Source organism: Tachypleus tridentatus, chromosome 9 (genome assembly GCF_004210375.1).
Source record: "Tachypleus tridentatus isolate NWPU-2018 chromosome 9, ASM421037v1, whole genome shotgun sequence".
NCBI lineage: Eukaryota > Metazoa > Arthropoda > Merostomata > Xiphosura > Limulidae > Tachypleus > Tachypleus tridentatus.
Genome location: NC_134833.1, coordinates 125,588,993 through 125,615,116, shown reverse-complemented (window position 1 = coordinate 125,615,116; position 26,124 = coordinate 125,588,993). Strand labels below are relative to the sequence as shown.

Sequence of the window (26,124 nt, the reverse complement as noted above, 5' to 3'; positions counted from 1 at the left end):
TATACAACACTAATAACACATTTTCAGGAATTGTATACGTTACATTTCTCCTATAACAATTAAGTCAGAATATGTTACAATAGGCCTACATAAAAGTTATATCTAATACCAAATTTTCCCCTGCAATAATATCTTAACAATTATATAACGTCGTTAATGATCTATAAATTTAGATTTGAATGATGAACGCGAAGGTTTTTTATTGTATTTATAATGACATCATTTGCAACGAGCATAATAACTGTGGTGATCTGGATAATGAAAAACTATTCGTAATTTTCTGTGTAATGTTCGACACCTGTAATGGCGCCTAAGCACTTGTGCCACATTGGTTCCGCTTTTTGAGTGGAATATGCTTGTTTGGTTTTGAATTTGGTTTTAAAGCTACACGAGGCCTATATGAGCTACCCTCCCTAATTTTGCAGTGTAAGACTAGAGGGAAGGCTGCTAGTCATCACCACCCGCCGCCAACTCTTGGAATACTCTTAGATTGATATTAACATTAGAACGCCCCAACGGCTGAAAGGGCGAACATGTTTGGTGCGACGGGGATTCAAACCCGCGACCCTCAGATTACGAGTCGAGTGCCGTAACCATCTGGCCATGCCGGCCGGATAGGAGTGTGAATATAGTTTTAAACACAGCGCCTTCATATTCCTACGTTCGATTGCCCTCGGTGAACTCAGCAGATCGTCCGATGTGGCTTTGCCATAAGAAAACATACATATATTCCCAAGAGGGTCAAAAATACATAATCCGATGGCAAATTGTGTTTCAGCGACTTTGAAAACCTAGTCCTAGACACTTATCATATCTAGCACGTTTTAGCTTCCCTCAGAGATAAGGACATCCCCTAGTCATCTATTGTATGACTGCTAGCTCTAAAACGGTAAGAGAAGATTATGGAAAGAGAAATAAATTTACAAACACTCAACATGAAAATTTCATGGATAAAGACGATCGTGGGTTCTAGGCCTCTTCTGTTCGTAGGCCGTACCAACTGTATTATAAGGTAAACCAAAAGTTAGATAAATTACGGATTTTTTTAAGGATACATCCCCGGCTGCGCAAACGCTGTACAAATTAACATTTTTATCAATAATATACTACTAACCTGTAATGTATTGAATTATATTAAAACTGGCTTAGTATGGAATAAATTATGGAATAAAAAATTCTTTTGTAGTGAAAGGAAAAGTGAAATAGTTGTTTCAATTTTATGCTGTTTATGTGTGTTAACTGTAGTTAAATACCGTCTGTTTGGTTATGTGTGTTAACTGTAGTTAAATACCGTCTGTTTGTTTATGTGTGTTAACTGTAGTTAAATACCGTCTGTTTGTTTATGTGTGTTAACTGTAGTTAAATACCGTCTGTTTGTTTATGTGTGTTAACTGTAGTTAAATACCGTCTGTTTGTTTATGTGTGGTAACTGTAGTTAAATATCGGCTGTTTGTTTATGTGTGGTAACTGTAGTTAAATATCGGCTGTTTGTTTATGTGTGTTAACTGTAGTTAAATATCGGCTGTTTGTTTATGTGGGTTAACTGTAGTTAAATACCGTCTGTTTGTTTATGTGTGTTAACTGTAGTTAAATACCGTCTGTTTGTTTATGTGTGTTAACTGTAGTTAAATATCGGCTGTTTGTTTATGTGTGTTAACTGTAGTTAAATACCGTCTGTTTGTTTATGTGTGTTAACTGTAGTTAAATACCGTCTGTTTGTTTATGTGTGTTAACTGTAGTTAAATATCGGCTGTTTGTTTATGTGTGTTAACTGTAGTTAAATATCAGCTGTACGTTTATGTGTGTTAACTGTGGTTAAATATTAGCTGTATGTTTATGTGTGTTAATATACTGTAGTTAAATATCGGCTGTTTGTCTATGTGAATGTGAGTACACGAACTAGTGCGTATATACAAAAATATATCATATAACTTAAAGATGTAATAAAGTTTTTTTTACGGCAAAATGTGTATTTCATGTTTTCATGCTTGTTGGTTATTAGCCTTCTAAAATTAAATTTTAAGGACAATTTTCATGGACTCACAGTTTTCGTAGGCCCTAGGCACTGTGCCTAATAAATAATCCGGCACTGAGTGAAATAGTATAAAATATAAAGAATCTATAGACCAGTCTTCTATTGTAGAAATAGTCTGTAAGTGTTGTTTAAAGACAAGGACAAAGTCGAGAAACAAAGACATAGTGGCGTTTATCAATTAATTAAACGCGACAATAACATTATAAAAGCTGGAAATTAGGGGGGGGGCTAGAATCGGCTTTTGCATCCAATCTTATTGAAAATAAGCACATATTTCATGCCGAAAAAGAAAAAGATGCACATTTCTATATGATTGTAAAAAGAATTAAATATTAAATAACCTGAAATTCTTAGGAATAAACACAGCAGCAAATGATCTAGATAAAAGTATCAACGAACCAGATCATCCTTAGCTTTTACCTACTCCTCAACCCACTTGCCTCAAGCTGAATGTAAATATATTCCCAACCGATTCTTTGATTAGCATAATTGTACTTTTTTACCTGTCGATACATTTACTGACGAAACTATGAATGATATATTTGTGAAATTGTTCCTATTTCTTCAATTATTATTCTCACGACGTTTCATCAAGTACCGACGTTTCAAGTATTAGTACCAATAGTTCAGCAGTAATTCTCTCTTAGGGGTCATAACACTATACATTAAGTATCTGTACCTCAGAGGCACAACACAGATAATCCATGGTGTAGCTTTGTACTTAACTAGAGACTGAAACTAATCAGGTATTATAAATTTGTCCCCTGCTAATACGGCGGTAAATCTACAGATTTACAACACTAAAGTCAGGGGTTTGATTCTCCTCAGTGGACTCAGCAGATAGCCCAATGTGGCTTTGCTATTAGAAAACACACACATTATAAATTTTCTGACTGTCATATTACTAAATATAAAGATAGCCAAATTATCTCAGCTGAGGAAAATGTTATTATCATAGAAAGTGTTACGTCAACCTAGAAATCACATCTAGGGTAATATAATTATCGATATGTAGAGATAGCTTAAATATCATATCCAAGGGTAATTTTATTGTCATCATTATGGAAGTTACTGACGGCTTTAATAAAAGTTTCTTCATTGTTTAAATTTGGCACTTGATGCATTAATGTTTTGTTATATTATTATCATAACAAGCATTCAATTGTCCTAAATGTCCAGATAAGGACAGTATTCTTATAGTAAGTATTACGTTAGTATAAACACTGAGTGTCCTAGTAAGTACTGAGTTAGTCTAAATATCCCAGCTAATGGTAATATTATTATCATAGTAAGTATCAATTTAAGAAATCAGATTTAGACTTCCTTGGTTAGAGTCGTCTTTATTAAGTAACTGTGTATTAGAATTTTCCTAACTATCGTATTAGTAAGGCTAAAGTTAGTTTAATTATCACAGCCAAGAGAAAATTATTATTGTTATGAATTTAAGTGAACTGAACGTATGTTCGGGATGTGAGATAAATGAGAAATTTGTTTAAGATATCGATTATAAAGTGAAACTAAAGCCCTCACTTTACTAAGTAAATGTGAAATGAAGTAGTGAGCTAGGACAAAAATAAAACAAAATATACAGTCCTCATTAATATACCAAACAAAACACATGTGTACTCCGCAGACCACTTACTTTGGAAGATTCCTCCAGATGGCTTTTGAGGGATTAATTTGGCCCGGATCAAGTTTTAAACTTGAATGATTCAAAAGTTTTATATTAACTAAATGTTATGTTTAGTTTCTAAGAAACCTCGCATTTAACCTGAGTGTCATATACTACCCACGTGATTGTTCTTTTTTTATTAGAGCATAAGTAGGGCTGTAATTTCTAAGCTGGAATTACCGCGGCTACTGGCATTAGACTAACCCTCTAACAGATTCTCGTTAAAGGATTTAGAATGAACTCATTCCAGTTACGACTCCTCAATAGAGTTCCGTGTTATATTTCGTCACTACCTCCTTGTTCTGGGAGTGAGAGTGGGTAATTTGCGCGTCTTCTATTTTCCTTGGATGAGGTAGCCGTTTCTTAGGCTCCCTCTCCGGAATTGAACCCTTGGCTTGGTGAAGAATTCCAGTTCCTTGCCAAACAGAAATTCAATGTCATCAAAGTTGCTATCTATAGCAGGATCGTTTGAATTTTTGATACACAAAAAAGGATGAATTCATCACTGGTTACTTGAAAGCAAGATAACTAATTTAATCTAGTATTTTACTTTAGATATCAAAGGTCCAGATTGAGAATACAAACTTGGCGAAATCTAATTGGTTAAAAGGACAGCCACGAGTGTTAGTAAAAATGGGTTCGTAACTGCCTGATTACAATCATTGCTTTCATTTAAGAACTAACTTCAGTAGCTGTAATACATAGAACACAGATACTTTTGATCTAATCAGCTATAGAACTTCATCACCTGCACATTCCACAGGTCTCATTGTGTCTCCACTTGACCGATGCTTATTTAGCCATGCTTCCTTCTGTTGCCATTTTCATTACAACAGATAGTGCACAGAGTACTTTTGAACTGTATCCTACACGTGTATGCTGATCTACATTAAGTAACACTATTCTTCACTATTGACTGTTGATGTTCACCATTGTTTCTCGTTTACTTGTTTTGAGACCTTCTTTCAGTTTCAAGCTAAGAAATAGTAATGACATGAATTATAAAGTTTGTAATTCACCACTGGGATGCTAATTCCTGTTACATCTGGTACACTTACAGCTCGAATTTTTCTGCATTTTAAACTGCTTCTTCTAATGAAGCCTAGCGCGATAAGGCGTGCACTTCGTAATCTGAGGGTCGCGGGTTCGCGCCAGAGTCGCGCCAAAACATGCTCGCCCTCCCAGCCGTGGGGGGCGTCATAATGTGACGGTCAATCCCACTTTTCGTTGGTAAAAGAGTAGCCCAAGAGTTGGCGGTGGGTGGTGATGACTAGCTGCCTTCCCTCTAGTCTTACACTGCTAAATTAGGGACGGCTAGCACAGATAGCCCTCGAGTAGCTTTGTGCGAAATTCAAAAACAAACAAACAATCTTCTAATGAAAAATGTTTAGAAGGTATTTAGAAAATTGTGTGCTTTTCTAATATACAAGTCTGTACGATTGAAAATATTCTATCTCAATCAGATGAAACACTGGATGCATCAACATTATAGCTATTATAATCTTTAAGCTTCTGTCTGTGAATTTCATATCATACAGATAATTTTACCAACGCAAATATTTCGATTCAAAATGGTCAAAATATCTTGAACTATTCTTATTGAAAAATAACATGTAAAAGTCTTTTATCTCTCAGATGTAGCGTGAGTCTCATGGATACTGTATCATGCTATAAAATACACTGTTTGCTGAATATTTTATCATCAAAGTCGAAACATGCTTTTTCTAGGATTAATAATGCTGGTTCTAAGCCTGACTGGAAGAACAAAGCCATGCATTCGAAAATTCTATGTAAACCAATATGACAGAATTAACTGCTTGTCCTAACTTGCAGAAGCTTTTCTGCTGACTGTGCTTATTATTCAAGAATGAATTTGGAACATGAAACTCAAGCGGATTCGATGATTTAAATAATAGGCATAAAACAATTAAAATAAATGAAAATTCCTCCAGTCATGTATTTTCAACTCTAGGCCTAGCGAAATTTGGAAAATCACGGATTGAATTTCAACTAAATAACCAACATAAATTAAAAGTGCAAATGCACAATGAAAAGGCGAAGAGGAACAGAGACATTTTAAAAAGATTAATCAACGCTACTTGGATGATCAACAATTAGCATTGAGGAGTCATGATGAATCACTAGAGTCCGCCAACAGAGGCAGTTATGTAGATTTGGTAAATTTATGCAAGAATTATGATCCATTATTGAAATACCATTTAGAGACATCGAGTGCCTTTTCTGGTCTGTCAAATAGATTGTTTTTGTTGTTGTTTTTTTTGTTTTTTGAATTTCGCACAAAGCTACTCGAGGACTATCTGTGCTAGCCGTCCCTAATTTAGCAGTGTAAGACTAGAGGGAAGGCAGCTAGTCATCACCACACACCGCCAACTTTACCAACGAATAGTGGGATTGACCATCACATTATAAAGCTCCCACGGTTTAAAGGGCGAGCATGTTTGGTGCGACCCGGATTCGAACCCGCGACCCTCAAATTACAGGTCGAACGCCTTAACCTACCTGGCCATGCCGGGCCCTGTCAAATAGTATCCAGAATGACCTGGAAATAAAGACTAGTAGTTTCTATGAAGATGTAATAAATTTATTCAGTCAGAAGGAAAGGAGGATGGAATTAACATACGAATATAGTAAGTAGCCTAATATGACCTTTTTTTATCTTTAATTGTAAGTACTTAACCTTAAATATGAGTAATGACTACAAGTAATTAATTTTATCTTTATTGGTCCTTTACATATTTCTTTTTTATAACCCACCTTTTATGATTTGCTGCCTAATCAGGACATCACTGCACCCTTCTGACCAAGATTCACATATCTCTAAAGTAGTAAAGATAACCACCATACTTTTGGGTGCAAACTGTTCATAATGCTTACCAAAATTGATAACTGGATCTTACTTAGGCTCCTGCTGTTGGTTCTCTTGAACCTGTTGTAATATTGACCAAACTTGTAACTTTGTTTACCCTGCTAGTAGGGACAGTTCATTTAAAAGCTATTAAACATTCCCTAGGCAAAGCATGTGCTCCACTCCTCTGTTCTAGAGTGACAAGCGGATGAAGGGATCAGTGCCATGTTTTGCAAAATATTTATCCTTTAGCTATGTTTACTTTGGCAGTATGCTTCCTGACCTGGGGAGGCTCACCACTACCCAACACAATTTTGTGGGGGTTTGCTGGTAATCTAATTATAGATTTTTGGGTGTCTTTGACTGCAACTTGGGTTGAGACACTCTCACTGCTATAATTTTGGGATTCCTGTATAGATTTCCTTACATGATGTTATACTTACCAGATGCTAAAGACTTCATTTCTCTTGCACTATGGTCAGTTCTTAGACGAAGAACTCAAATGAATGATTTGGCTGCACCAAATATTGGTAGTTTGTATCATGAGGTTATAGTTTAAAATCAGATTTATAACAGAGGCCTTTGCAGTATTGGTAAAACTGAAATGTCCAGAAAATAACTTCTTTTAGATCTGACCACTCTTTCCGATAATACCCTTCTTCTCTTAGTGACCAACTCTGCTTCCAAATCATATATTTTTTAGTTGTCGAAAATGCCATTTCTCTGAACAGAAGTCTTTTTAAACACAGTAAAACAAGAATTCAACTGAAGGACAGAGCAAACTTCAACAGTTATCTTAACACTCCTGCAGTCACAGTGCCGAAACTTTCCCACTTATCCTCTTTGTGAAATCTTCAAACTATTTGTTAGGTACACTAAATGAAAGAAGATTAATTCACAATGTTAATTATAAAGTGTAAGCTACAATTCCTAATTAGGTGAAAAGTTAAGTAACAAATCTGAAAAAAGTGACAAACAAATTGACAAACTTTTATTAATGAAAGTTTGAAAATATTTAAATAAAAAAATTAGGAAATAGGAATGGGAGCACCAAAAAGTAGGGAACAAGGTGTTGGTTTGTTTGTTTTGAATTTCACATAAAGCTACTCGAGAGCTATCTGCGCTTGTCACTAATTTAGCAGTTTAAAACTAGAGGGAAGGCAGCTAGTCGTCATCACCCACTGCCAACTCTTGGGCTACTCTTTTACCAACGAATAGTGAGATTGACCGTCACATTTTAACGCCTCCACGGCTGAAAAGACGAGCATGTTTGGTGTGACGGAGATTCGAACCCGCGACCCTCAGATTTCGAGTCGAGTGTCTTATTCGTCCAAAAGACCTTCTCCGAATGTTTGTTTGTTAATGGCCTATATATATGTATTCATACGTGCGAAGACTGTAAAGCCTTCTATATTGGCAAAACCAAATGCAATCTACTAACATGAGCCAATGAAAGTACAAAAATTTCATGGCAACACAACAACGTTGATTAATTCCGGCGCTCCCTCTATAGGCTAACATAGTGAAGAAACAGGACATGAACTTAGCCTATCAATTTTCAACCGCAGATATTTTTTTCGTCACCCTTTCCTCCATGTACATCAAGGAGTCCAAGGACAAAGAGCACGGAATTTAGTGGAAGAAATATCGAATTTCATCTACACTGTTGCTAATAAGTAAACGTTTTTGTCATATCTCAACAAAAAAATTAAGACGCTCAGATTACTAAAACCGTAGTAACATAAAAATGCTCCAGAGGGCAGTTCACTTACATATTTGATCTGATTTGTTTTGAATTTCGCGTAAAGCTATACGAGGGCTATCTGCGCTAACTGTCCCTTATTTAACAGTATAAAACTAGAGGGAAAGCAAATAGTCACCATCATCCTCCACCAACTCCTGGGCTACTCTTTTACCAATGAATGGTGAGATTAACCCTCACTTTATAACGACACCACAACTGAAATAGCGAGCATGTTTGGATTCGAACCTGCGATCTTTATATTGAGAATCGACCATCCTAACCACCTGGCCTACTTATATACTTTATTATTTATTTTAACTATATAGAAGTCATAGAAATGTAGTAGAGTGGATTATTTCTACTACAAGATTATTTTAACATCTCTCAATACATTATTGGCGTTTGCCTTCCCCCAGTTGGACATAAACAGCGAAATGGAGTAGAAGTTAAGACGTTGTGAGTCAAAGCACTCAACTCCTAACTCCTTCTGTATCGGCTAACAGGTTTGACATTTGCGTTTGGATTATCCCTGATAGATGGAATATCCGCAACGTTATCAGTAATTGGATTATGATAGGCAGCCCAACTGCACAGCGGTATACCTGCAGACTCAAATCGCTAAAAACCGGGTTTCGATACCCGTGGTGGACATAGCACAGATTGTGGACATAGCCATTGTGTAGCTTTGTGCTTAATTCCAAACAGTCAATCAGTCAGAGATCACGACAGGAACTGACGATGTTCAAACAACAGCTTTGTTGTTTGTTAGTTTCATAAGACCCGTTTCAGTTTTGATTTTTGTACTAGTGTTGATTTTGTATCATCTATATACTTTTGACGGAACTTATAACAATACCAATATTTATTTACTTATGTGTGTGTGGCTTGTGTGTAAACATTGTCGTAATTTGGAATATTTAAGTAAGCCTTTATATTGTCGAGGAGACAATTATGACTTCGGAAAGTTTATACACTATGACTAATTATACTTTGAAACAACCCACAAGTATTGATTTTTTGGTGTATGTCATCTAAATCTAAATATCATAAAATATTATTGGAATTACGGCTAAAATTATTGCCAATGGCAAGGGCACGCAACTGATGGATCAATGCAATCTAATAAAGTGTTGAAAGAAGTTTTGCTAATGAGTAAAAGAAAACGTTAACGTGCAGAATTTTGTGAAAATCTTTTATATTAAAAAAAAAAAAAAGCTTTTGTCGATATGGTAAATAACCGTTAGCGTAAATATCATACGGAGGGCTGCGTTCATTGGCTCAGCCCATGTTACATGTTCGAGCTACAGAAAGATAAATAAGGTAGTTGGGTCTTTCTGCACAGGTTTAACAGAATATGCGAAGGTTATGTCTGTTTGCTATTAATGTTTGAGTAGTGTATTACTGTCTGTATCATATGAAGGCTCTGGAGATGGTCAGGATCAAAAGTTAATTCAAAATAACATATTTTTATTGCAAACAAAAAATAATTTCAACATTTCTTTCCAGAATTTCTAAGTTTGTAACTAACGTTACATTCTAATTGTTAAATATCGATGAGCATTGTAGTGTTTTGATTTGTTCACAGGTATATGGAGTTTGTTATAAAGCAAGGTAAAGAAAATTGAAAAAAGAATAATTCATAGCTCTCTTTTAAAATTCCATTAATGTTAAAAAACACGGCACGTGCAAGGAAAGTTTCAAGTTATTACAACACTATGTAGTTATAGTGCCTTGCAAAAGTATTCACCTTTACCAATAATGCTACATTTTGATGAAATACAAATAATGTAAATCATTTCTTTTAATGAACTTGTTTTTATTCAAAACTCTAATTATCAAACTTAATATTATGTGTGAAGGAGGTTGATTGTTAGAAAAACCTGCAGAGAAAATATATAAGTTTAAATTTGCTGATTACATACGTATTCACCTCCTTAAGTCAGTTCTTGGTCGAGAAACATTGGCAGCAAGTACTACTGTGAGTCTTTTTGGATAGATCAGTGTCAGCTTTGCACAGTGGGATGGGGTTATTTTTGTTTATTTTTCCTCACAAGATTGTTTCAATTCTGGCAATCTTTTAGTTTTACCATATATTTTCTATTGGATTCAAGTCAGCATTTTGATAGGTCACTCTAGAATATTCACTTTCTTCTTTTGAAGCCACTCCAGTATAGCTTTGGCCTTGTACTTCGGTTCATTGTCCTGCTGAGATGTGAATTTTGAATCCAGTTTTAGATTCTTGGCTGACTCAAGCAGGTTCTTCTTTAGGATTTAGCTATACTTTGCAACAAACATTTTCTTCTCAATCCATAGAAGCTTTTCAGTCCCTGTTGATTGAAAAACATCCCCATAATATGATGCTGTAGCCACCATGCTTGACAGTTAGAATGGCGTTGACTGGGTGATGTGCAGTGTTGGTTTTGCACCAGACGTAACGCTTTGAATTTAGACAAAAAACTCAATTTTTGTTTCGTCTGACGACAAAACCTTCTGCCACATGTCTGCAGTATCATATACACGTTTTGTCACAAACTCCATGCGAGATTTAAGATGATTTGTTTTCAGTAATGACTTTTTCTCATCAATTTAGGCTAGCTTTGTGTTGGGACTGGTATATTTTTGATGTATGAATACTGACTTCCATCTTTCAAACTCACTGTTGGCTTTATTGTGGCATCCGTAACCACTTTCTTGCTTGTACGATTAAATAGTTTTGAAAGGTGACCTGATCTGGGTAGTTATGAAGCACATTCCACTTCTTAATGATGGACTTCGCTGAACTCAAAGGGATAATAAGCAACTTTGAAATTTTCTTGTAACTTTTTATCTGATCTGCTCTCTACCTCTTTATTCCTGACTTGTTTGAAAAGTTTCCTGGTCTTCATGGTTGGTTTTTCACATTACTATGTAAGTTGTAGTCTGAACAGATGCATTGTCTCTTTGACAGAGACCATTACTTTAATTTTGTGACTCTTCATACTAAGCTTTTGCATCAGAACTAAATTAGGGTCATCGTAGCAAAAGGTTTAAATATTTATACAATTGAGAATGTTCTAGTTTTTTTTTGTGAATCTAACTGACTTACGTAATATTAACGTTTTCTTTACTTTCTCAGTTTGGAGTAGATTGTATAGATACTAAGCATAAAACACCAGCTGAATGTTTTATCATTGTAAGCTCAGACGACACAAAATGTGAAAACTCTACACCAGGTTGAATACTTTGGCAAAATACCGAATTTAGATTTTTATTGTCTAACATTCCGTTAATTATGTTTCTTCATCTAACACTTGATTTATATATTTTTAAACTATTGTTCATATCCAATCAATTTGATTCAATTTGCAACACGACAAGCTACAAATTACTGTTTTCCATCTTCTCTGTCTCCCAGTGGGTCAGCTGTAAGCTCACGGAATTACAACGCAGAAATCTAAGATTAGATTCCTTACGGTGGGCAAAAGGCAGATAGTCAATTGTGTAACTTTTCATTTACAAAACAACAGCTATCTTCTTCATAACTTTGCATAAAATGAATTTTTCTATGAGCAAGGCAACGTCTTTATAATAATGGTTTATTTTAAGTACGAACAAATAAAAGATAAAATATTCTTCGTTAGTTTTCTTTTGTTAAATGTTTACCTATCTTGGGGGTATCGTTAATATGTCTTGACATTCTTCGTTTAGGTTAAAACTCTATCATCATCATCATATTGTTTGTTTTACAAATGAAATGTAAACAAAGTGAGTTATTAATGCATATGAAGTAATATAAAACAATTGTTTCGGATATTCACAAACACTATACAAAGGGCATTTGTGACAACCACTCTTAATTTTAAAGTAAAAGATCACACAGAAGTTGATTAGTTATTAATACCACGCCCCGTTAACTTTGGGCAAACAGAGAGATTCGACTGTCGTACCTCTATTCTTACAGTGTGGGGCTCTAAATGCTCATTTTTTAAAGACAACTAACTGTTGTAACCCCGACACCTAGTACCACAATACTACAGAACACAGATCAGACACTTGATGATTTTAAACAGTTTGCAAATCTGCATGAATTGATCATAAAAATAAAATAGAGAAGAAGTTACTGAGGACGTGTGAACTGCATTGTTGGGTAGTGTTGATCACACTGTAGTGACATAGATCATGTTAGTTGATGACATATATCACGTTGTTGAGTAATGTTGACCACACTGCAGTAACATAGATCATGTTGGTTGATGACATATCACGTTGTTGAGTAATGTTGATCACACTGCAGTGACATAGATCATGTTGGTTGATGACATATCACGTTGTTGAGTAATGTTGATCACACTGTAGTGACATAGATCATGTTAGTTGATGACATATCACGTTGTTGAGTAATGTTGATCACACTGCAGTGACATAGATCATGTTAGTTGATGACATATCACGTTGTTGAGTAATACAAATAAAATTGCTAAGTAACATAGATAGCGTTATTAAAGTAAGTTCACTTTCAGTGTTATCGAAACCCAGTAAGAAGTATTTCTTTTCTTTCTTTTTTTATGCCAGAGATTTTTAGAACAGTATAAAAGAAACAGACTTTGCTAACTATAGCCACACCTTGACATGTTTGTAATGAATCATATGTATATCAACAATGGAACACTTGTACATTACTAACTTTTGATTCATGGCTTAGACAAAATGACTGTTGCCTTCACCTAAATTTTAGGATGTTTCTTCAGAATAGCCTATAAAATTTGCCGGTTTTGTGAAACACTATAATCATAATAGTATAGCTTTGCAAACATGAATACAAAAATTGCATTCGTTAACTGACACAAGACTTATTATTGGAAATACACTGTAAGCTGAAAAAAAGGTTTGGTTTGTTTTAGGTTCGCGCAAAGCAACACAAGGGCTATCTGCGCTAGCCGTCCCTAATATTGCAGTGTAAGACTAGAGGGAAGGCAGCTAGTCATCACCGTCCACCACCAACTCTTGGGCTACTCTTTTACCAACGAATAGTGGGATTGACCGACACTATATAACGCCCTCATGGCTAGAAAGGCCAGCATATTTGGTGTGATGGGGATTCGAACCTGCGACCCACAGATTACGAGTCGAGTGCCCTAACCACCTGGCCATGCCGGGCCTCTGAAGAAAAGGATAAAGAAACATAAACATCACAATTAAAATGGAATTATAAAATATTTCAATATCAATTAAACAACAAATCTGAATGTATTTAAACAAAGAAAGACACACACATTTCTATAACGTGAAATTCGATATAAATTAGGATTCGCAATTAAAGCTTGTTTGTAGTTAAGCACAAAACTATACAACGGGCTATCGAGATCTAATTGTTATTGTTTTAAGTTTGTAAACTTGACGCTGTTTCACTGAGGGGGGGTAGTAACTACTGGTTTACATTTAATTCACCTTTGTGAAAACTAGAAGCTACCATTACACCTGCGTTATTACTGATTTACAAAAAACATATAGTTGCGTATTTGTTATAGAAGTCGTTACCAGAAGGAAAGAGTAAGAGGTTAGTTTTGTATTTCCATTGATGGTTGTCTGGTAAAAATAGATTAGTTTTATATTTCCATTGATGGTTGTCTAGTAAACATGGATTTCTTTTGTATTTCCTTTGATGTATGTACACTAAATATGGACTACTTTTGTATTTTATTTGATGGTTGTTCAGAAAACACGGATTACTTTTATATTTCCATCGATGGTTGTCCAGCAAAAATAGACTTAACCAAAGTATTCTAGGGACATTTGAATATAAAACATAATTTTCTTTATTTGCATTTTGTTGGAAATATGTTATTAAAACTTCAGTTTATTTGCTCCTTTATTTGTTAGGTGTTACGTCTTGAGTGCTAGAAACAAGTTTCAATAAAACGCTTATTAAGTCCAGGTTTTACATGTAGCTCTCACTAGTTACTTGGAAATTATTAAAACAACAACAGCGTTAGAACAAAGTCATGAGCTGTGTTTCTTATTCCATATTTTGAAATTGATTATATATATGTGGGTGTTTGTATGTGCACAGAGAGAAAGATAAGAAAAATGAGAAAATAAGTTGAATTAATCGTTACTAGCGGAATGGGTGTCTTCTACAAGAAATTCAATAACTAAACCTTCAAATGATTCTTTCAATTTTTTACTCTATTTACCAAATACGTATATCATCTACTAGTAAATGTTCTTTCAAAGCAACATTTTTCATTTTAAACATAACGTTCTAACTAAGACTGAAAAGTAACTTTAATGTTTATAATTTCCAGTGAAACGGGTTTTTGTTTACTATATAGCGAAAATAGCTTCCTGACTTTAAATTAATAATAAAGACATTTTTTTTTCTAAGGTAATACTAAAATCTTACCTTGTACTGAATAAACAAATGTCTGTAATAATGTCGGTATAATTAGTATAACTTATATTTTAATAACGCTAAACGAGAAATAAATGTATTTATATTAAAGTTACTAAAGTAATCTTTTTCCTCCCTACCGTGGCCTGGCATGGCCTAGCGCGTAAGGCGTGCGACTCGTAATCCGAGTTCGCGCCCGCGTTGCGCCAAACATGCTCGCGCTCCCAGCCGTGGGGGCGTTATAATGTGACGGTCAATCCCCCTATTCGTTGGTAAAAGAGTAGCCCAAGAGTTGGCGGTGGGTGGTGATGACTAGCTGCCTTATCTCTAGTCTTACACTACTATATTAGGGACGGCTACCACAGATAGCCCTCGAATAGCTTTGTGCGAAATTCCAAAAAAACAAACAAACAAATCCTCCCTCCCGTCTCTAATTTTAAACTGCTGTTAACAAGGAAGACAGCTAACCAGAAGCATACTACTACCCATAATCTACGCTGAAGGACTGACTGTTACTCTAATAACACTGTTTTAATTTATTTCCATTGGTGAGAAAAACACATATAGCTCATTGTATGGTTTTGTGTTTAACATCAACCAAAACAAATTTATTTTCGTCACTTTTCTAAAAAAATATCAATTATTTTTTAGTTTATCCAGGCAGATAACACCTTCACAAATCCACTATTTTAATTGATTGTTAATTAATTATGTTACAGTTGTGAATTAATAACCTGTGAACGTTACGTAATACCAATTGTATACTTTATTAAATTATGTATTTGACAATTCCATTTTGTTGCTAACACTCATTAGTTGTTACATTATTAAAGTAAAAAATACATTTATTAACCTTTCTTTCTGTGGGTGGGGTGTCAAAGAGCGCATGCAGAAAACTTTTACAGAGTGCCATTTAACATGTCGTATCAAGTCATATTACCTTACATTGTTGATTTAGTGATGGTTCGTAGTAGATGAGAGTAAATAGTAGGGAGAACATATATATGCAGTGATATCGAAAAAAAAAAAGTGGATGTTATTTTCAGTGGTTCTAGATGTTATGCAAATTGCATGATGGATAAAAAGTGTTATTCTTCACATGAACGCTATTTGGCGCTCCGACATGTCAGAGTCAGACTGGCGACGGCAATTCATTGGCCTTTCCTGAGTACAAATACGTTCGTGTACAAATTAGTAAATTTTAAAAATTATAGTTACAATATTCCTGTTAGCCAAGCTGCTTTGTGTCATAAAACACCAAATCAACCAACCAGTCAACATTCCTTTTCCAATATGGGCAGGTCAGCAGTTGCTGTTAGTCCAGGAAAAGCATATGCATATGTTCCAAACTTGTACTAAATGTTCATGTTTGTACTAAAAACACCCCCCTAAAAAAAAAACAATAACTTATAAACAAGCACATGCTTTTCACAAGTTGCAATAAAAATCTTATTCTAATGAGGTTAATGAATATTTTCAATTATTTGTAAAACTATATTTTATCTTACACGTTGTGCCCCGTTGTGAACGGATTTATATTAGCTAAAATCAAAGTTCGATTCCCCTGGGTGGACTCAGCAGATAGCCCGATGAGGCTTTGTAATAAGAAAGTATACACACGCACCTTACAAGTTTGAATACTTTTATTACTTATTAGAAGAATGATCAAACGTTATAAATAAAAGTCTTGATTAAGCGAAAGCTTTCCTGCTTTGACTCATTTTAGCTTTTGTATTAATTTGTTAATTACTTTTATGTTTATATTACCCTAATTTTTATTAAGAAGAAGTAGATACAAGACCAAACCTTAGGAAATTCATATATGCCAGTAATATTTGATGTTCTTCAATGTCACAAGTAGGTATAGTAAGATACATTTCAAAACAAAGTTCTAACGCAGCTGAGCTAGATGACGGGTATGCACCAGCTAGAAGCTGCTGTGGGATTTCAGGATTAGGATTTTTTTTAATAAAATGATTATATTATGTATGCTGTTGAAAAGTTACTAGCTAAAAATTCTTTTAATGCTAAGCCTTTTATATTTAGTTCACTTTATGGGACCTCAGGATTGTGATTTTTTTTGATAAAATGATTATATTATGTATACTGTTGTAAAGTTACTAACTAGAAATTATTTTAATGCTAAGCCTTTTATATTTAGTTCACTTTTCTTTATAATCACTGCCATAAAAATATTCCTAGCCAATAATTTCATAATATTTTAAATATATGCACGGTTATCCTTCAAGCCTAACGTCTGCCACAAAATTTTTTTCAATCACAACGCAAAAGTAACTTGCTAAATATTTAACATTAGGAACTAGATGAAAACTTCAAACTATATCCAACGACGTCCAACTAATTAACTCAACCTTTTCATATTAATATAAAAATAATTTTCGATCAATATTAAAGAATTTGACTCGGAATATTCAAACCAATATCCTTTATAAAATAATTTCCATTGGCCTTTTAGATTGTCCTTTATTTTACCGCAATATTTATAGGATGAAAGTCGATAAAGTTTGATAAAAAAGAAGATCATGCTAGTCGTTCGTACTCGAAATGTGCCATTTACAATTTGAGTGTTGGCTTAAAATTTGCCCATATATTCTTTTTAATAAGAAAAGTAAAAAAAAAAAAAAACAACAAAAAAACGAATTAAGTGTAGGTCCCGCCATCTAGCGCACAACTTTGTCCGTTTTAAGTAACTATAATCAACTAATGATGTATTAAAAAAAGAGAGCATGGACTCTGCCTCAGATAGATACTAAGAGTTCAAAGTTTTAGTTCTGATGTTTTGTAACTTGTAAACTAATATGTTTTGCTTATTATAAAAGTCAGAATATTCAGCGAATACCAGTTGAATAGTAGCTGACACAAAACGTACGTACTGGAGTTAATCGCATAATGATGTTCCATATTCCGTGCTGCATTTGTAATTACTTATTGTATCGCCAATTGTGCAACCTGATGACCAATGACACGTATTATTTACCATAATTCCTAATGTAACTAGATAGCAACATTAATTTTACATCATATACGTTAACAAATTTCTAGTTTACGTGAACATTAGCTCCCAAGACCTCGTTTAAACAGACCAAAAGCACAAAAATCTTTAGGGGCTGCAGCTAGTAATTTGACGGAAATTGTTGAATCGAAGTTTTTTTACCTATCCTTTTCACATACACACACACAAACAAACAATTTATTTCGATGGTGTGACTGCAACTGGTTTCTATTAAATTATCAAAAATACGCTCATAAATAGAACTTTCATTTCGCAGGTATTTTTCCTGTTTGAGTTAGGGTGTGGTTCCAGTACCCGTTCATGTTCTATATGCTCTTTTCTATTAGTCTAGTTTTTTGGCTTTTATGCAGATATTGAAACTATCTGCTAAGTCAGTTATTCACAGCATTGCACTGGTTGGGAATGTGACATGGAGCAGATACCATAAGTCTTTGCTGGTGACGTCACATGAACACTTGTAGCGCCACGTCACGGCACAGCACAGCACAGTATTAGCATAAAACAATTATTCTTCGAAAATATTACAAACCAAAGAAAAATAAATACACTAACATAACAGTGTTATGACGCGCATGAATTGATTAACGAGATTCCCACTGTACCTATCTACTATCTAGCGAAACCACAGCCAAGGGAACGGGCTTGGAGAAATCAGCCCGTTCCCTTGGCTGTGGTTTCGCTAGATAGTAGATAGGGACAGTTTTTGAAATTCACGCAAAGCTACACGAAGGCTATCTGCGCTAGCCGTCCCTAATTTAGCAGTGTAAGATTAGAGGGAAGGCAGCTAATTATCACCACCCACCGTCAACTCTTGGGCTACTTTTTTATCAACGAATGGTGGAATTGACCGTCATATATAACGCCCTCAAGGCTGAAAGGGCGAGGATGTTTGGTGTGATAGGGATTCGAACCCGCGACCGTCGGATTAGGAATCGAATGCCTTAACCCACCTGGCCATGCCGAGCCAAAGCAAAACATACCTCGAAGTTATCTTGACTAAATAGTTTGGAACAATAAACGGTTAGAATATAAGAACGGACAGGGCTTAAAAATAAATGTTAAAACAAAGTAATGTATTAACATCAAGAGATCGTGTACTTTCAACGATTACAACGCTAAAATCAGGGTTTCAATTCCCCTTGGTGCGCTGAGCAGATAGCCCTATTTCGGCCTGGCATGGCCAAGCGTGTTAAGGCGTGCGACTCGTAATCTGAGGGTCGCGGGTTCGCATCCCCATCGCGCCAAACATGCTCGCCCTTTCAGCCGTGGGGGCGTTATAATGTGACGGTCAATCCCACTATTCGTTGGTAAAAGAGTAGCCCAAGAGTTAGCGGTGGGTGGTGATGACTAGCTGCCTTCCCTCTAGTCTTACACCGCTAAATTAGGGACGGCTAACGCAGATAGCCCTCGAGTAGCTTTGTTTAAAATTCAAAAACAAACAAACTTTTAACGATATATTTATTGTTTTACAGTGAGAGTGTCACCAGAATGCTGCCACATTGTACTACTGTATAGACAATGCCACCAGAATACCGTCACATTTTACCACTGTATGGACAGCGTCACTACAATACTACCACATTGTACTACAGTATGTATAGTGTCACCAGAATACTGCTACATTTTACTACAATATGGACAGTGTCATCACAGTACTGCCACATTGTATGCCAAAGAGAGGAGCCGATACTGATAATGGAACCATCATATTGGAACTTGTCAAATTTCGGCAACAGGTATTGATTATTTCCCATAATACCTGTTGTCATGAAACAATTTTGGCAACTTTGGGTTTAAAACTGCTTCAGTGTATACTGCTTTACATTTTAAAGACGTTTTGTATGATATATAGTAATAAACGTTTCGATTTATACCACCTTGAAGTCTGTTTGTTTCTGATTTAAGCACAAAGCTGCACAAGAGGCTATCGGTGCTCTGCCCACCACGGGTATCGAAACCTGGTTTTTAGCAGTGGGAGTCTGCAGACATACCGTTGTACCACTGAAGGAGGACTTTCAATTTAACTTTAAATGATTTCAAAGATATTTTCGCGTAGTAATTCGTAAACACCTTCCATAACACTAACAGTCACACACTTCTTTATTTCTGAATTACGTTACTGGGCTTCTGAATCATTAGGTTTTTGACTTTTTAAAAGTTGTTTTGTTCTTATAGGTAAATATATTTTTAAACAAATATTCAATGGTCAAAGCAATCTGTTTTAACATAATATGTTTGCTAAATATGCGTGCTAGACTTTATTTCCATGTTAGTTCTTAACGATGCATGTGAAAAGTAAAACGTAAAACAGAGTGTCATACTGAACTAATAACATAAACCTTATATACTTGTTAGAAGTTACGTCTCAAACTAGAGGTAAACAGCCTTGGTCACGCAACACATACCTTTTTTTGTTACTGCGACTTAAACCATTTCTCTGAAATTAAAATGGAAAATTGAACTATAATATACTGACGAATTGGGATTCATTTTATACATTTACTGTTTTATCTTCGTTAGAAAAAGATAATTCGAGCGCTTAGCGCCTATCATACCACATTATTATAAAAGTCTTTAAAATGCTTTGAAAACACATTTCTTGGACTTGCTTTCTGTGTATGAAGAACACAACAAATGTTTAATGATTCCCTGTTCATACTGTACTTGTCTTCTTGTAGTTGTTCAATTATTATAATGATACTTAAAAGTTATGGATAGGAAACACGTAGCTGATATAAATATTGATACTTTTGAACAAGGCCCGGCATGGCCAAGCGTGTTAAGGCGTTCGACTCGTAATCCAAGGGTCGCGGGTTCGAATCCCTGTCGCACCAAACATGCTCGCCCTTTTAGCCGTAGGGGCGTTATAACGTGACAGTCAATCCCACTATTCGTTGATAAAAGAGTAGCCCACGAGTTGGCGGTGGGTGGTAATGACTAGCTGCTTTCTCTCTAGTCTTACACTGCTAAATTGGGAAAGGCTAGCTTAGATAACCCTCGAGTAGCTATGCGCGAAATTCAAAAAACAAACAAACTTTTAAACAACTGACATGATGACATCGTTTTACATTTTTTAAAAACTAGATTACCGTGATTTACGGTTTTATTCATACACTAATCAAATCAAAACTAAGATCCATATCTTTTACATTTTATTTATTTATTTTAAGATAAGGTACAATGTTTTGGTGTCTACGAAACAGTTTTTTGGTTCACTTTTTCAACAAGGCGTCAACAAAACTATACTTATGAGACTGTAAAACAGTACCACATGCATACGTCGTGAATTCAGTTATACCAGTAAGATATGCTATGGTATCTTTTATTAATTATACTAACCCATATTCTTCATCAGCATGGCACAGCTTGACACCTGGTTCAGAAAAGGAGTTACGTCACTGCCTAACACCTGGTGGTATGTAGGTCTAAACGCTGTACGTAGTTAGTTTGACCGACTGACTGCCCAATGAACCAAACTTCAAGTTGGCAGCAAAACTTCCAGCTCGTGGACTAGGTGTCACTCTTTTTACGTCTTGAACGTGAACACGTCTTACCTTTATCGAAGCTTCGGGATTAACAGTGATGTACAATATTAACGTAAGTTATAAACTTTGTTTTATCACACTTTAACCATTACATCTCAAGTGGCTCTTTATCTAAAATCGTTTTCTCACATAATCAGATCTAAAAACCGAAAACGATCAACTTTGGGGCAACAGCTTTTTCTATATAGCCACCGCATTTTTTTAGTTTATTACAAACGTTTTATTTTTTAAATTTAATTTCTAAATGTCAGACACTTGCTCTCCCTTGTAATATTTCTTTAGGCCAATTGCGCAGCAAGAAAAGCATTCTTGGGACTAGTGTTTGGGTCTCTATTTCGTATAACATTTCTAAATTGTTTCTGGCTGTAAGTCATAAATCAGTAGGAGAGCAAGTTTAGAACATTTGACTTCTCAAGAGAGAGTAACTGTTGTGTACATGAGTCCCGAAACATGTGGAGAACCTTACACGTTTATGCATAATTAACGATTATTGGGATTCATCTTCTCTCCAATAACCACCCCTATTTTAACAGTGAAACACTAGAGGGAAAGTAAACAAACCAACAGCATCCGCTGCCAACTCTTGCGCTACTCAGTTACCACCGATTAGTTAGAGTGACCTTCCCATTATAACGCCTCTACGACTTGTCGAGGTTGGTCGGCGACAGGGAATAGAAATCGTCACTCACAGTTTGCAAATCGAGCGCTTTCACCAATTGGATCTGGATGTTGTAAATTAATGCAGTTACAAAAGAGTGAATAACGCTTGTATGATTTCGAATAAAAATTGGTATAGGAAAAGAATAAAACTTACGAGGAAATACTTTAAGATGTATGATATATATAATAGAAATGAAGAGAGTTAATGTTGTAAGTGTATTCGTATTTTCTGCTTCGAAACAGGTTACCTGAATGTCATGGACATAGGCCCGGCATGGCCAAGCGTGTTAAGGCGTGCGACTCGTAATCTAAGGGTCGCGGGTTCGCATCCCGGTCGCGCCAAACATGCTCGCCCATTCAGCCGTACGGGGGCGTTATAATGTGACGGTCAATCCCACCAAACATGCTCGCCCTTTCAGCCGTGGGGGCGTTATAATGGGTGGTCAATCCCACTCTTCGTTGGTAAAAGAGTAGCCCACGAGTTGGCGGTGGGTGGTGATGACTAGCTGCCTTCCCTCTAGTCTTACACTGCTAAATTAGGGACGGCTAGCACAGATAGTCCTCGAGTAGCTTTGTGCGAATTTCCAAAAACAAACAAACAAGTCATAGACGCTTAATACATTGAGGTTTATTTTGCAGGAATCGAATTGTTGTTTTTAACATTTTGATTGTGTTTCTATTGCACACTGAGGTTAGCTTGTTTCATATAGAGATCAACTCAATGTATCCGTTCTTTCTTGCTATTTTATTATTTATTTATATCATTTCAACTTGTACTAATTTCCTTTCCCTTATTTTATAGCTAAAGTTTTTCCTTTACCAGTATTTTTAACTCATTGTTCACACTGTTGAGAATGTTTCTGAAGCTGTTGGTCTATTTTATCGTCATTGTTTCACGTGTTGCGGCATTAGATAAAATAATGACAAAGTATGTTATGTCAACACATTTCATTTCACACTCCAGACCCGGCGTTGCCAGGTAGTTAAGGCGCTCGACTCGCAATCTACAGGTCACGGGGTCGAATCTCCATTCAATCAAACATGGTCCCCTTTCAACCGTGGGGGTGTTATCATGTAATAGTCAATCCCACCATATGTTGATAAAAGAGTAACCCAGTAATGACCAGCTGTCTTTCCTCTAGTCATTCACTGCTATATTAGGAACTGCTAGCGCAGATAATTCTCGTATATCTTTGCGCGAAATTTAAAAAAAAACAACCAAAAACATTTCATGTTAGAATGTTTCGTGTTTCATACAAAGTTTTATAGTTTAATGTTTACACATTAAGTTGTGATTCGCAAAGGAAATATTTAGTTTGAAATCGATTTCACTGATTATGTTAGTTAGTTTAGACATCAATGTACTAATGAAATAATTTGGTTTATACGTTATTTTACTAATGATATTACATAGTTTCAAGGTGTCTTTATTTCAAGCATTAGACTACTCACTTAAAGGGTTTGTACTACATGTTACATTAGATGGATTTTCTTATTTCTCCTCCACAAGATAAAATTTCATCTTAGTTATTGATAATTTACTTTTAATTTGTAGTTTTCTAACAGTCACTTTTAGAATCCATAAGTGAAAGAAAAGGAAAGGAAATATGTCAACCACACTACATCTGCCGCATCCAGTGCTGGTAAAGTCTTTCTGTATGCTACCAAGCTTCACCAGATCGTCCGAGACTGAATAAATAGTGGATTGGTCCAGATATATATATTTTACATATTCAACGACTATTATGGTGTGAATCAGATTAAATAAATGAATGTTAATTATTATTGAGCATTTTTGGATCACTTTAAAGTCAAACACTAAGATAAAATTGAAACAAAACATTATTTATTTAATTTTAATAACTTCCGAACGATTGTTTGTTTATATTTATTACTGATTTGCTTCTGGTAAACCTATCATGTCGTTGCATACAAACTGACATAATTCTATTTTAGTCCTTTAACAATTATTTATTAACGTCTACTAAGTGGTGTGTATGTTTGTTTTTGCTTTCTTGTTGCTTATTTTGTGCCAAGTGTCATCACCATGAGTAATGGCGTTTACATTTTTATATATTAGTCAATTATAAATATATTTATTTATATTTATTTAAACGTTTACTAGGTTAACCTTACTGGTATTTGCAATAACCTTATCAGCAAGGTGGTCTTTCATTCAATAATAAGAATTCGAAATGTACTTCGTCCCTCTGACAATTTAGTTTTAAACTGATTTTATCACATACATTCACATTTATACTTTTTAGAACTGGTTTTAGTCGACACTCAACACGTTAAAACTTATAAATTGTTTAGAACTGGTTTTAACCGAAACGTTCACAACTATAAATTACTCAGAACTGATTTTATTCAAGACATCCATTTTTATTCATTAAATCTGCAGAACTTGTGGCATTCTTAACGTCTCAGATAAACAAGTGGATAGTCAAACGAACAGAGTGCAAGACAACAATAAATCTATTTTAATAATACTCAATATTTGTCTATCGTGAATATGTGAACTCATTTCATTTCAATGGAAGTAAACAAAATGTGGATGTAAATAAACTTTAGAGATGTACAATAAGATAGTAAAGGATTATAATTTTTTTAAAAAGGCTTTAAGTTAAATCGTAGAATAACTTTTAAGTTTATTAATTATTAGCATTAAATAAGGTAAAATTTAGCCCTGATTAAACTAAAGCAAAAAATGTTTACACATTAGAGCGTTAATTGACGTCTTTACCAAATATAGGCCTAACTTAATAAAAACGTAACTGATATAAGGTCTGTAACAAGTGGACATAAGTTTTGGTGTCTGCGGTAAAAATCCTTTTGTAATGTTCTAGAATTCGTTTATCTAAAGGAGTAGTGTTGACCATAGTGTTACTTACTAGTTTGACCGTAAATGTTTTTTTGAGTCTATGCTGGTATATTGTTACTGTGATGCATGACAAGTTATATAAAAACTTTTATAAAATTAGGTTTGAAACAACTTTATAACTAACTTACGTTGTATGAATTTTTTCATATTATACTACAGAATATTAGAATACACAATTTTTTTTTTATCTGAGAAAAATCATTCTTGAATTGAGGGTCATACCGATCGTTGGTGGTGCCATACGCGAGACTTAGATCATACGTCTCTCTTCAAAGAAATTTAATCTAGCCTTGTCTTTAAAGATGCAAACTGTTAGAGCGCATTTCTCGCTCTACCTATGGTATGGCCCAAGATGAATATGTACAGCGAAAGAAGAAAAAATATACTTATGCAACTGAAGAAATATTCTATCTACATTTTAAACTTGAAGTAAGCAGTTTTATGGCTGAACATATAACGTTTTACAGCTTAGCAAGCACTGTTAGTAGTTTTATAGCTGATCTAGTAAAACTTATAGTGTCACATCTCAACACTTGTTTATTTGTATGTTCCTCAGAAATTATCCCAAAGCTATTCGAAAGTAGTCTGCGTAGCCTGTTATTAACTTCGAACTGATAGATCAGAAAGAAGGTCTAATGAACAGCACCCACCGTCAGCTCTTGGTATTTTCTTGTGTGATCAAACAGTTGGGTTTAACCGTAGTTATTGTAGCACGCCTTAAGCCTCTGAACCTCACCAATGATAGGAAGTAGAAAAAGCATGACTGTTTCCAGGGAAGTGTTAATTTAAAATGGAAAAATGTTGACAGAGTGAGAGCAGTAAAATAGACAAGTAAAAATAAACCAAAATATGCCCACTTGTTTTATCTCTTAAACTTCGAAGGTGCGTTATATCTATTGAAATAACAAATTACAATATGACAGAACTAGAAATATTTATAACAAGTGAGATAATTTTTATTAATTGGTTAAATAGATTTCTTCTCGGGTCAACGGGTTTTTCAACGATAATGACACTAATTTAAATTGTACGAATAATACTTTCATTTAAAATATAAATGTTTAAGTTAACTTCACTGAGGCTAACCAGATCTGTCCTTGTAATGCTGATGAACACGTCAGCCAAACGCGCAGCTGCACACTGAAATAGTCTCACTTAAATCTCATAATTATTTCACAATTTTGAGCAACTCTATTACCAAAGAAGAAAGCAACTGTAAACTTTATCCTTCAGTCGATGTGAGTGACCATTTTGATCAGCCCATAAATATTCTCAGCCCTGGCAGATCACATTTCTTGCCCTCAGACTTCTTGT

At 35.0% G+C, this 26,124-nt stretch overlaps 2 protein-coding genes across 3 annotated transcripts in view; both read left to right on the top strand.

Moving 5' to 3' along the window:
* LOC143226292 (uncharacterized) overlaps positions 1 to 19,515 on the top strand; it is a 51,574-nt gene extending 32,059 nt beyond the window's left edge. The window contains exon 5 of the mRNA XM_076457076.1: positions 19,194 to 19,515. Coding sequence (XP_076313191.1) covers positions 19,194 to 19,414 — 221 coding nt within the window. The 3' untranslated portion in view covers positions 19,415 to 19,515. The remainder of the gene's footprint in view (positions 1 to 19,193) is intronic.
* Positions 19,516 to 21,206: 1,691 nt separating this feature from the next.
* Positions 21,207 to 26,124, top strand: part of Alas (5-aminolevulinate synthase) — a 37,477-nt gene continuing 32,559 nt past the window's right edge. The window contains exon 1 of one of the 2 annotated variants that reach the window (XM_076457072.1): positions 21,207 to 21,318. In XM_076457072.1, coding sequence (XP_076313187.1) covers positions 21,304 to 21,318 — 15 coding nt within the window. In that variant the 5' untranslated portion in view covers positions 21,207 to 21,303. Of the gene's footprint in view, positions 21,319 to 23,656; positions 23,675 to 26,124 lie in introns of those variants that run through there. The other variant, XM_076457073.1, reaches the window with a different exon arrangement.